The 13042-nt window shown below is 47.5% G+C and overlaps 1 protein-coding gene across 1 annotated transcript in view; it reads right to left on the bottom strand.

Moving 5' to 3' along the window:
• LOC115314811 overlaps positions 1-13042 on the bottom strand; it is a 90050-nt gene that overhangs the window by 48342 nt on the left and 28666 nt on the right. Inside the window, exons 5-6 of the mRNA XM_040207718.1 lie at positions 9758-9822; positions 5428-5502 (exon numbers count right to left, since the gene is read on the bottom strand). Coding sequence (XP_040063652.1) covers positions 5428-5502; positions 9758-9822 — 140 coding nt within the window. The remainder of the gene's footprint in view (positions 1-5427; positions 5503-9757; positions 9823-13042) is intronic.

Raw genomic sequence — 13042 nt, 5'->3', positions numbered from 1 at the left:
CTCTCTCGAACGGCGGGACACGAAGGATGGTGCGGCGGTGACAGGGAGGCGAGGACACTGGTGCAGGATTCGGCGGGAGGCGGACGATAGTGCGGGGAAAGTGTTGGCAAGACGTTGAGCTGATAGGCTGGTGCGCTTGTCGTGCTGGCCTTGCTGGCCTTGCGCTTTGTAAAGTAACGTACCGAATGCAAAAGTTACCCAAATGTCACAGCATCGTATTAAACAGAAAGGTATCCGCCTCCCGAAAAGTTTTATTTGGTTCCTGGGAGGTGATTCAAGAAAGATCGCCAGAAGCATAAATCGCCAGCTGTGCGGAGAACAGGTTTAATTATTGTTTCTCTATCTTCTCGCGCGATTCAGTAATGCAGCTACGCTTGCTTGTTACCGTCACATTTAGGGACTTTTCCTAGGTCACACGCGAGAGCATGCAGGAGTTTTGCGCTGATTGGGGGCGGTATCGCTGGCGCTCGGGGGGACCGCAATCCGACACTGACGTTCTTCGATAAGTCCCTAATGTAATAACTACGATGGTTCCCCATGGCTGTCTACAAACGAAACTCGAATATGCAGTTACCATTTTTTTTTTTTTTTATAAAAGACTTTAAATTTGATAACCAAGCTCACTTTGCTTACCCGCCCATTTTGTTCCCCGATGTTAATAAGAAAGCGGGTAAGTGGCAACGGACTTAGGAAAACATTAGGCAGATAATCGTAGCCCGTTGCGTACTGACTTCAACGCATAATTGAAAAGAAATTGACGGCTGTATTCTAGTTTTTCTATATATTATTAAATGATGTAGTTAGCTCACAAGAGGTATAATTACTTCCTAAGCGCCTCACAAGATTAGGCACCAGAACATCCCTGGGTCGACCAATTTGAGATTGTTGGCAATGTTAGACATGTTCCTAATGCAATAGCTAGGATGGTTCCCCCTGGGTGTCCACAAAATAAACCAGATTAGGCAGTTACTATTTTTAAACAAGTTTATATATGAGAACCCAGTTCACCTTGCTTACTTGCCAATTTTTCATTTTGATGAATTAGTGGAGACTGGGTCGGAGAAAACTAAAAACATCAACCGTGGACAGAAAGAGGTATCTCTCATACACGGTTAATAATTTTAGTTGTTTCGTCACAGTCTCGGACAATCCATCCAAATTGTTAATATACACACCAGCTGACCTGCGCACTTACAGTAATTTCTATCAATTTTGTTCTCTGATGCTTACAAGAGAAGGCGAGTAAACAGCGAAAGACATGAGGGCAATGAGGCAGATAATCATAGCCCGTATTGCACACTGACTTGAACGCATACTTGAAAAGAGATTTACACTGACGGCTGCAGTCTAGTTCTTTTTTTATATTATTAAACTGATGTAGTTAACCTACAACAGGCATAATTACTTTCCAAGGAACTCTAAAACATCAAACCCGGACATTCCTCTGTCAACCAATAAGAGTGTGTTGGCAATGTTAGATGTAAATTGAAAGCAACATTAAGAGGACGAGGACAAGGCACGTCACAAAGGCCAGTAACTAAAAATTCATGACTGAAATTTAAAATTAAATAATCGCTTCTTACAGAGAGAGAGTGAAGGAATATTGACGATTCTGTCCTGGCACACAAACTCAAGATATATCAAGTTTCATTGTACCTAAACAGCAAACAAAACAAATAGTGACGCAAATTTTTTTATTAGTTGTGAACCGGAACAGTGTTTGAAATTATCATTCTGCGGTCACATAAAAATATGTTTAAAAAAGGGGACGCTTTACAACGCAAATGCAAGTTGATTGGAGATCCCTCCCTTCACTAATAAAATTAAAAGTGGGTTGCACGTACACGAATTACGATTCTACCGCTTTGACGACAGCGTCAGATGCGCGCAAACACAGCAAGGTTATTTTTTAAATATTATTTTGTTGTTGGACTCGCTCAAAATAAAAGCGGCGGCCTTATTGACGTACCATTTCGGTTTTTTATTAAAACTTGACCCAGTGTTGCAATCAGCCTGCACGTGCCTTGTCATTAACTTCATTCAGATGAATTAGAAAAGGCGCGGTATGCTTCCAGCAGCCGGTAACCTGAGTTTTAGGAGTGTATGCGACAGCGCAGCTGTGCGCAAAAAGTCAATTTAAACAATATAGCATCCTCATCTTTTTCCGAATAACCCTGACTTTGAAGAGCTTACAAAACCATAAAGAAAAAAAGAGTATTTATCTCGAGGCGGATGTTACCGCCGACACTGTCTTGCACTTGCGAGACAGCTTCGCAAACGACAAATATTCCTCTGCCTGGGTTATTTCCTCCACCCCGGAGACCTGACATACAGGCAACCTTTCTTTGCGGAGGTTCGCCTCCCTAAAAATTATCAAAGTTTTTTAATGGTCAGAAAGCTTCAACGCGGTGCCCGCCATTGCAATTGGCAGCGCGATGGGACGAGCGAACGGCTAGGTAGGGCGAATAGACCGATCTCACGAGGAGTTGCGCGACGCCACCGCTGCCGCGGTGCATCCTGGTACCTGTAGTTCTCCCCAGTTTTCCGGCCGCGTCGGCGCGCATTGTACGCCCGGCGTTTGGGAATTTCGGGTTAGCACGAGACTTTTAGCCAGGTGTTGACTCATGGTTTTCAATCGGTGGCTTCAGATGTTATATGCCACGGAGCTATAATAACAGCACCAGGCAAAAAGGCCTCGGATATTATGTCTTCCCGCAAGAAAGAAGCATGGCAAAGAAAGGTCGACAGAACCGGATAGAGCGGCAGGAAAAATAGCATTTTACGATTTGTTTCGCGATTTGCTTCATAATTTATATCCAATTATTGCACGTCAGCTAAAATATGTAAGATTACAGGGCACGAGACAGAGCGTGCCGAAGTGCTCCGTACGCTAGAATTTCTCTGACCATCTGCTCCGTAGCGGCCTATTCGTTGGTCTATTTCAAATAGGACCTCCGCACTGCTTTGCGGAGGCCTTTTTAATACACTTCTTACTCGGTATATTTTGGTGGTTATAACTAGGGTGTGTACTTTCCGGTGTTTATTTATGAGAAAAATCGGCGGACGTTTTTCGGTGTTTATTTATTTTCAAAACACGGTGTATCTCGGTGGAACGTGTCACGACTAGGCTAAAATCGGTGATTATCGGTGGAAAAAAATTATATTGATCACAGACAGAGTGTTCCAATTTTATTCACATATTTCATACATTTCTTCTCTAGGAAGCATCTATTTCTTACACTTGGTTATTATAGTGGATGCAAGCATACTTCGAGAGGCTTGCATCCGTCATGGCAGCACGTTCCTTGCAGTTCACAACCCGCAATTATGAAAGCGCACGCTCCTGTACGACACGGACGTTGGCAGTGTCTTCCAGGAACCACAACAACCTCTGAATACATGGCTTGCACCGACATAACTTGGCCAGACACAATGGGGAAAGGGCACGTGAGAGCCTACCCTCCACTGCGTTAAGTTTTTCACAGAAGGGGGCCATGAGAGACACAATAGGGGAAAGGCGTGTGAGTGCTTCGCTTCCACTGCGTTAACAAGACGCTTTTGACCCCCAGAAAGGAGGGCGGATTGATGCCATGTGCAAGCCATGTATAAACACTGGAAGAATGCAGGATCCACGACATAACACGTTTGACGAATCTCTATGGGGAAAGGGTTTCGCTAGGTCGGAAACAGGCAACGACCGGTGTTTTTCGGTTTTAACCAGGGCGAAAATATCCAACCACCGGTGTTTTTCGGTTTTAACCGATTTCATATTTTCGTCACCGACGGATGTTTATCGGTGTTTTTCGGTTAAAACCGGAAAATACACACCCTAGTTACAACTCTTTGGGACGACATGTTTCAGGCACAACTGTACTTCAAAAGATCCGTGCAATCACTAAAAAAGGGCAGCGATTCCCGATATGCACCACTTGATATAAAACAACTTTTTTTCGGAAGCAGCCTTCAATTCTTTTTTTCCAGACCAACGCGAAAAGATTACATCATGCAATTTAGAAGTGCAACACGTACTTACCGCCAAAAATGTAACAAACGAACCTTATGCATGTATTTTGTGGTGGTCTATTAGGGGCTGGTGTTACTGATCCATTCTGCACTAGCATTAGTCGAGACCGCAGAAACAAGCTTCCCCCGTCGGGCGACTGTTAGCGTTCGGATCTTGCGCAAACAAAATAAAACTGAATAGAAACTCTGCACGAAAAATCATCTCCACCCCAAACTTTCAGGTATCTGGCATGGTTGCTTCTTTTTGATAGATGCCAATTATTACGGCGCGTCAGGCATGGCCTTTCTGTAGATCAGTTCTTTGTGTGCAGGCTTCTCCCGCTGTTCATTTGTACTCTGTCGCACAGGCTGTCAACCAGAATTAAACAACTTTTAGAAAACTATCGCTGACCAAGAAAGTCTATTTAGCTCCTCTTACTTGATGGCTGATTAAACGTTATGCACAAGACTGAGCACCACCAAGCTCAGTTTTTCATCACATTTGATGCTGTTCCGTGGTGCTACACCGAGCCGATGGTCCCTCGAATTTTCTTGTTTTTTGCTATTGCACTAGATGTTCACTTGTTTGCAAGGTAATTGAGACGTCCGAGAAGTCAGAATGCTCAAGTAGTGGCGCCGTTTTTTTTTTTTTTTTTTTTTTTTTTTTGTGCAGCCGCAGTGGGATTACCCTGTGAACGGCAGTGGGCTCACGCGTTCACGAAGACGAAGAAGCAGACGACGACGAAGCAGACGACAAAGCGATTCTAAAGCGATAAGACGACTGAAACTGCTTTTCTGCAGTTGCTGAGTAAAGTAAGGCATAACAAACAACACAATCTTACGAAGTAAAAACATGCAAGAGAATCAAGGGGATACCGGGGCGTGCCAAATGATAATCTATGATGATGTACGTACGCGCAGCCGCACGTAGCCGGGAAGCCCGGAAGGGATGACTACAAGTAGCATGGCGAATGCACCACTTCCGGAATGCGCGCGCCTGCGCAGTTCGCTGGTGACATCGGTCTATTTGGGCCACGGCCCGGCGCCACTGGTATCGCTCCAGCGCGCCCCCTGGCCCAGCCGAACGGTCCAATAAACCCTTTTGCCGAGAGCGAAGTATTGCTGTGTAATGTTCATCAGGAAACAGGGTCAGGGGGAATCTCAGTTAGATGCCCGCAAACAGCAACAACTGAATTGACTGCCGATCGATTGAAGGTTTTCGGGGGTTGGGTACGTTTTGTGTTTATTTATTTATTTATTTACAATACTGAAAGCCCTTTCGGGCTGTTTCAGGAGTGTACAGCAATAAAACAACAGAAATACAGAACCAAATTTCAAGAACAAGCTGTTAGCAACTGGAGTTTCAGGGGGAGGGTTTAACATCTATGTGCAAATAAAACATTTGTAGAGGAAATTTCCACTTACTACACATGGCGTTCCGTCGGTACGGTTCTTGACCACTCCATCACAATTTACGGAACATGTGGCGGAAAGAAATACCTGTAATTATACCAACCCATTTGATTTAAATGTGTATATAAAAATATCTCAGGCGCTCAGAAATGCCACACTACAGGTAATCTCAATAGTCTTAAACAGCTCAAAAGTAAGGGCAAAATGTTCGTCTAAAATATGGACAACTACTTAAAACACAAACTCCGTTAAAATCATTCAACCCCAATTTAAAAAAGTGAAAGCCGTTTACAACTCCCTGTAACACCGAATTAGAGCGCAGCTCTTGAGGAGGAAGAGGGAAGGGTACTGGAGGGTGAAGCGACCTGGGGGGGGGGGGGTCACGTGACCTTGGAGGTCACGTGACCTTGGGGGTCACGTGACCTCGGGGGATCACGTGACGATGCCGATGATGTCATCAGTGACGTCACTGATGACGTCATCCGTCATGATGACGATGACGATGCCGGTGAGGTCATCAGTGACGTCACTGATGACGTCATCAGTGACGATGACGATGCGGATGTCGGTGACGTCATCAGTGACGTCACTGATGACGTAATCTGTGACGATGACGATGCGGATGCCGGTGACGTCATCAGTGACGTAACTGATGACGTCATCAGTGATGATGACGATGACGATGCGGATGCCGGTGAGGTCACCAGTGACGTCACTGATGACGTCATCAGTGATGATGACGATGACGATGCGGATGCCGGTGACGTCATCAGTGACGATGACGTCATCGGGGAGGTCACGTGACTTCGGGGGGAGGGGGTCACGTGACCTCTGGGGGTCACGTGACCTTGGGGGGTCGCGTGACCTTGGGGTGACCTTGGTTACGCCGACGCCGCTCAAGCCGGGAACGGGCCCCTAAGAACTGCGCTCTAAAAATGCATAGGACATCACGATAGCCTCCTCTATAATCACAAAGCCTGGCAGTTCGGCGACGGAGCCACAGAGCGCCCGGACGCAGATTTGGAGCGCGAGGGTCTGGTAGCACGGAGTAGCGCACGGAACCGTGCCAGACCGAAAGCCCGAGCCCGGCCCGGCCCGCGGGCGGGGCTCGGGCCGGGTAGTAAGCATTTTCTCAGGCCCAGGCCGGGCTCGGGCTTAAACAAAATATTTTTTCCGGCCGTGGCGGCCCGGGCCGGCCCGGGTCCTGGCTGGGCAGTCGTGTGCTGCAAATTCTAAATTGTTGATAACAAAAAGTGTGCTCATTCTTCCTTTAGGTTCAACTAAAACACTGCGGCGCAGTTAAGAAAGAAAAAAAGAAAAGAAAAAGGTGTCTTGTTGTTGAAACGTTTTTGCCTGGATAAAATGGAAACGTATGGATGCCATCAGCATAGTGCGAAAGCGCGGTCAAGAAAACGAGGGCGCTCCAGTTGCAGGGTATACAACATGGGTGTCTTTTTTCTCTGCCTTCCAAACTAAAAAGGAAAAAAAAACGAAAAACAACGTGAGCTTGAATTTGGACTCTGCGCAGGGGGCCTTACAATGCCACCAAAACTAAGTTAACTACCATAAATAATTGTATGCTTACACAGCCTTTTGAAGATTCACTATACTTCGTTTCACCTTAGGTCCGAGCGCGGCCGATGTTATGAGCCGAAGGGCCAATCTTACAGCGCAAAAAGCGCAGCGTCACGGTGTGCTCTCTGCTCTTGATAGGACTAGCCGGTGGGGGAGCACGCACAGAGAGACGGCAAATACCGGCTGGTCCTATCAACTGCAGAGAGCACGACATGACGTTGTGTCTCTATCGCTGTTTGACTGGCCTTTCGGCTCATAACATCGGCCACGCTCGGATCGAAGTTGAAACTTGGTATAGTGTGATTATGATTGTTTCTTTACAAGAACATGTAGAGAGGAAAATTCTCTGTGAAACGAACTGAACAACGAAAAGCCCAATATCTCTTCAAGAAATCCATAAATAAAATATTTCCCACTTTTTTTTCCTCAAAATCACTTATGAAGCGCATTTCTCGCCCATATTCTCGAAAATACATCGTCGAAGTCGGGATATTAATCGTGTCAAAAAGTCGGTCCAAGTTTAAAAGAAAATTAAATGAAATATGCTCGCTTCATGCTTGGACAGTTTTTTTAGGTTAAAGCCTGCAAAGTTTTTTGGGCTCACGTATTTGATCTGTCGGGCTGGGTGACCGAGCTCAGGCTTATATTTTAAAAAAAAGTTTTGTCCGGCTCAGGCCGGGTTCAAGCTTCTCTCTAAAAATGCTGTCGGGCCCGGGCCGGGCCCGGGCATTGTCTCTTCTAGGCCGGGCCGGGACGGGCCTATAAATTAAATATTCTATGGGGCTCGGCCCAGGCCCGGGCCGTGTCTCTACCAGGCCGGGTCGGGTCGGGCCTAGGAATTCCGACCCGTGCAGTGCTCTAGCACAGAGGATTTCTCGGGGAAGCCGGTAGTGAGCGCACAGCTTTTCGCTGTGGCGAGAACGAGCGAGGAACACGAGGAGCACGAGCGGACATTCCATCGCTCGGGAGAAGTGTGTTTCGGCGTCTAGTCGCAGCGGGGCGCCCGTTACATGACCCTCCTCTCATCCGTTGTTCTGCCGCTCTACCTTTTCACTTTCGGCTGCCGCGTCTCATGGCGATCTGCCAGGATTTGTCAGTATAGAGACGGCTATGGCATCACCCATATGTGTTAAGGATATCTTTAAACTTCCTGTTTCTATTTCTACGTCCATGTTAATGTGAAAGTATTACTATGTGTTGAAGATAGCTACACCGAGCAGCAAAGATGTTCGGTGCGTCTCGCTCGTGTGCATATACACTGGCCTGGCGCCCCGCGCCCAGAACGTATTTCGGCTCTGAACTAATTGCCATGTGCCCTTTCTCGTACCAATGCCCTTTCTCGTACCAATTTACCGTGTCGCCGTGTTCCCTGGCGCAATGAACAACACTATGTTCACAGGTTTCAGCATCTGATAACTACCGCTAAACTCCTTTCACAGCTAATCTGGCAGGGCGGTTGAAGTTACAAGCTCGCTGGACAAGCTAATCGTTGTTCTTGCGCAAAGGCAGACGACTGATCGGCTCGCGAGCTCATAGTTTTCACGCCGTCTGCTTAGCGCTGAAGAGAGGTTTGTATTATATTTGAAAAAAAGAGTTTTTGCGCGATTTTGAGTAAGCTTTGGTCAAAATGTTGTTCGGCATGATCTGATCAAGAGCACGTGCAAAATTCAATAAGTGTGATTATTGAGTTAGTTTGATAAGTATGTTCAGTGTTAAAACCCACATCTTATCAAAACTTAACATTTTTCTCACCGGCAAAGACACTTTGGAGATGGGTCCAAAGGCTAGCGTTTGTATAAGGAGGAAGGACTAACTCAGACCGAAAGGTGGACTGATCAGGCTTCTTAAAACGGCACGTAACCCTTAAAAATGCGTATTTTTTAGTATACACGTTTCCCTTTCTTCAATATCTTTTTTTTCTTTTGTTTCAATAATACAACATATGCACTGCGGGACACAGTTAGTCCGAACAGGGTATTGGTGTTTTGGGTTTGCGTGTTTCATTCTTATATTTTGTTTAGACAGGTTATTACTGAACATCGATTTTCGCCCTTCAAGCCAGTGTCCCAGATAAGCAGATTCCACCAGAATCTTTAGTGACTGCGTATTGTTTGTAAGCGGAAGGCGAAAAACTGACCATCGCATCTCCTTTTGTTATTTGTACAGAATTGCTCTTTTTGTAATACATGCAAGTGAAATGCATTTTTTTTCACACGTGGTGACTGAAACACCTGTGCAACTTATGTTAACTTTTTTTTTGTTATTATAAAGTTGCATATTTAATCGGGCAATGCACAAACAAATAAATCTGAAAACTTGTAGATTTCATAATTTATTTGCACCAAAGCAAGTGTTTTTCACTGTATTTTAGCCATATATTGTGAGCACTTTTTTGATCCGCATAAAACAATTTACTGTACAAACGACCATTTGGGGAGAGTTTCCGCTATGCGAATTTATACACCACAAACATTTAACAAAATAAAAAGCTACTAAATATTTCATTTTTTGTTCTAGTTATAAAAACAAATATTACACCTTCTGTATGGCAGTGGATGAATTCGCACAACTGCGTGTCCAAGACGTATGTTTGTCATCTGTTCGATAAATTTAGAAGAAACATGTATACATTCCATGTCACTATAATATTTAAGTTTTTTTATTATTATTAACGCACCGCTGGTTTTTTTTTTCACTTTTACGCATTACCCTCTAGGATGTATTGCTACAGTAAATGGTGTTGTCATTATGAGCACAATTTACTTACATTCTCATCCTTATCCTGGAGATTAATGAAGCGGCAATTTAATTTCCATGGTATTTTGTCTTGAGCTATGAAGTTGTTAAAACATTACATAAATTGGCATTGTAACAAAACAACTATTGTAGTCGGAGGCAAATTTCTGTGTCATTTCCAAAGAGGCAAGTGTGAGTGAAGAGCTTGAATCGTAAGTAAGCGCACGCGCTCCTTTAACTTTTGGCCACAGAAAGTTGCCCCCAAACATAAAAGGTATATTTGCTTATTGTTCAGAGAGCAATACTTTTGCTGGGCGTCGTTTTGTAAATGAACACAAAAACCCTATAGCATCTTTTGCCAAGGTATACTGCAGCAATTTATATATTTGATGAACTGAGTAAGACAACACTTTTCATACACGCAGAATCTATTGTCACGTATCTTCACACCCTCTTGGAAGGCCAGGATAAGTGTTTTCATGATTCAGTCAATTGTATAAATGTCACTAAATCTGCTCTGTATTAGTTTCTCGCATTCATACAAACTTCTAAGTTACGAGGATATCTGAAGCCACGAGCTCAAATTGACAAGATACTTCGTCTGCCTCTTTTTTTTTACAGCGGATTTGTTAAGGGCTAGGTTCCCCAGGATCGTGTCCGGTATGGGCGGGGATCGGTGGCCGAGTGGGCTAAAGCGCACACCCAGCTCGACGCGCGTGGAGCGATAGCTCGCGCTGCAGAACCCAGGGATCCTGGGTTCGAGCCTCACCCCTGCCCGTTTCGATCTGGATGAGCATCGTACCGGCGTGCGGTCGTGTATCACTACTGCGTGGTGCACGTTAAAGACCCCAGGCTAGCGGCTGTACCGCACTGGCTAAATTGCTCATCTACAGTGGGTAACAATGTCGCCATGTTCTGGCAGACTAAACTCCTGCTGTATAAACAACTAACGACTAATTTGTTTTTTGTCCGGTATGTCGACACAAACCTACATGGACAGCTACCGCCATCTATAAGCGACGGCGGCAAGCCCACAACCAGTATGGTTGACGCCGTCCCTGGTAGATGGCACCAACCTTTCCAGCTATCGTAGAAGAATGGATAGTTGGGTGGCGCGTTTGTGGGGAATTCATCGTAGGAAACAGCGCGAAAAACATGCGACGACGAAGAAGCACACGTAACCAGCGCAGCGCTCGTCACGTGTGTTTCTTCGTCCTCGTCTGTTTTGCGCGCTGTTTCCTACGCTCTTATCAGTTTTGGTTTTGACTCAGGATGGGTCAGCCCCGTACGCTTTCGGGGAAGAAGACTGGCTGCGGAAGGAGCGGCGACGTACGCAGCAGCGCAAATGGGTCCGTAACCACCGCAAAGCCGCTGTTTCTCGACTTCCACTGCGTCGAGCGCTTCAGATTCCCTTGCCAAAGAAGAGCACATCGCTCGCCTGGAAAGCCGCCGCCGAGAACAGAACCAGCGATGTAAAGGGCGCCGGCGGGCCAACGCCACGGACGACGATCATGCCACGGAGGCCAAGCGCAAGCGCGAGGCCCGGCGACGACTGTGTAGGAGCCCACAACAATAGCCGCAGCACGGAGCTCGGGTCACGAGCTCCGTGACGCGGGTCACGCGAAAATAAAAACGTGCGGTCAGTTCGAGCTAGAACACCGTGGAGCTCGGACGTCTTTTCTAAAAACTGGTGACCCGGAATCCGAAGGCCCCCGCCGCCTCGTACCACGACCGCAGCCAGCATGCAGAACCTGGCGCAAGACGGTGACACTACCGGCGACGGCGCGCCTCTTCGTTCCCCCGACACTGCTCTCACGGTCATCCAGCTCCGGCTTCCGCCATTTTGGCCGAAAAACCCACGAGTCCGGATAACCCAGATCCAGGCTCAGTTTCATCTTCACCGCATAACATCCCAGCTGTCTCGGTTCTACTATGTCGTCGCCTCCCTCCCTCCAACCGTCGCCGACGAGCTGGACGACATTCTGTCCCGGCCTCCACCTGACGACGCTTACGACCACCTGAAGGGCGTCCTCCTCGAGCGGACGACAGCTTCGGAGCGCACGAGGGTCCAGCAGCTGCTCACAGCCCAGGGGCTGGGAGACCGCCGCCCATCTCAACTTCTTCACCAGATGCGGCAGTTGCTAGGTATCCAAGCCTCCGGCTCCCAGGACCCTATTCTGTGAGAGCTATTTCTCCAGAAACTTCCACAAGGAATACGCATGGTTCTGGCAGCTGCGGACGACATGCCGCTAGACCGCCTGGTAATGCTTGCGGACCGCACCGCTGAGTACATTTCACCGTCCATCGCGACAATCACATCGCACAAACCGCCTGCCTGGTAAACAGCCGTCACAAGACTCGATCGAGGCGCGCATGGAACAGCTATTCTGCGCTGTTGCCGCTGTGAGGCCTTCGCACGAGACACCTTCCCGACGAACGAGGCGAGATATGTCTCAAACCCGTTCATCCTCGCGACGCACCTCACGGTCAGCCGACAGATCGCTCTGCTGGTACCACAGGCGCTATGCAGAACGTGTCACACGATGCCAACAACCATGTTCCTGGTCGGAAAACCCCACGGCCCGTCACTAACAGCGGCAAGTGACTACGGCCAACACCCGAGCCGCTTGTTCTACGTCATGGATAAGATCTCTGGCCAACGCTTTTTGGTGGACACGGGGGCCGAGGTTAGCGTCCTGCCAGCGTCACGACTAGACCGTCAGCAGACGCAGCACACCAGACCCCTACGAGCAGTCAACAGCTCTGCCATCGCCACCTATGGACAGAGATCCCTCAACATCGACATCGGACTGCGACGACTCTTCCGCTGGGTCTTCATTTTTGCAGACCTTCGCGAGGCCATACTGGGAGAGGACTTCTTGGCGAACTTTGGCCTGGCCGTTAACATGCGTGGCAGAAGCCTCACGGATGCTACGACATCGTACACCATTCAAGGTATTCTTTCGTCATTTCAAGCTTCTCCGATGCGCCATTTGGCGGCGTCTTCAAGATATGAAGCGATCCTCGCAGAATACCCTGCCATAACCCGACCGTGCAACACGGAGGTACCCGCCAAGCACGCCGTGACCCACCACATCATTACCAACGGCCCTCCAGTCTCTGCGAGACCTCGTCGACTCTTCGGCGACCGACTTAACATCGCACGCAGAGAATTCGAACATATACTGGAGCTTGGCATCATCCGCCCCTCCTCCAGCAATTGGGCGTCGCCTCTTCACATGGTCCCTAAGAAGGATCCAAACGACTGGAGGCCATGCGGAGATTATCGCGCCTTGAATGCGTGCACGGTACCTGA

The sequence above is a fragment of the Ixodes scapularis genome, unplaced genomic scaffold, assembly GCF_016920785.2.
Source record: "Ixodes scapularis isolate PalLabHiFi unplaced genomic scaffold, ASM1692078v2 PGA_scaffold0__279_contigs__length_252992795, whole genome shotgun sequence".
Taxonomy (NCBI): domain Eukaryota; kingdom Metazoa; phylum Arthropoda; class Arachnida; order Ixodida; family Ixodidae; genus Ixodes; species Ixodes scapularis.
The sequence above is the reverse complement of the archived record's forward strand: the minus strand, read 5'-3'. Positions and strand labels throughout refer to the sequence as shown.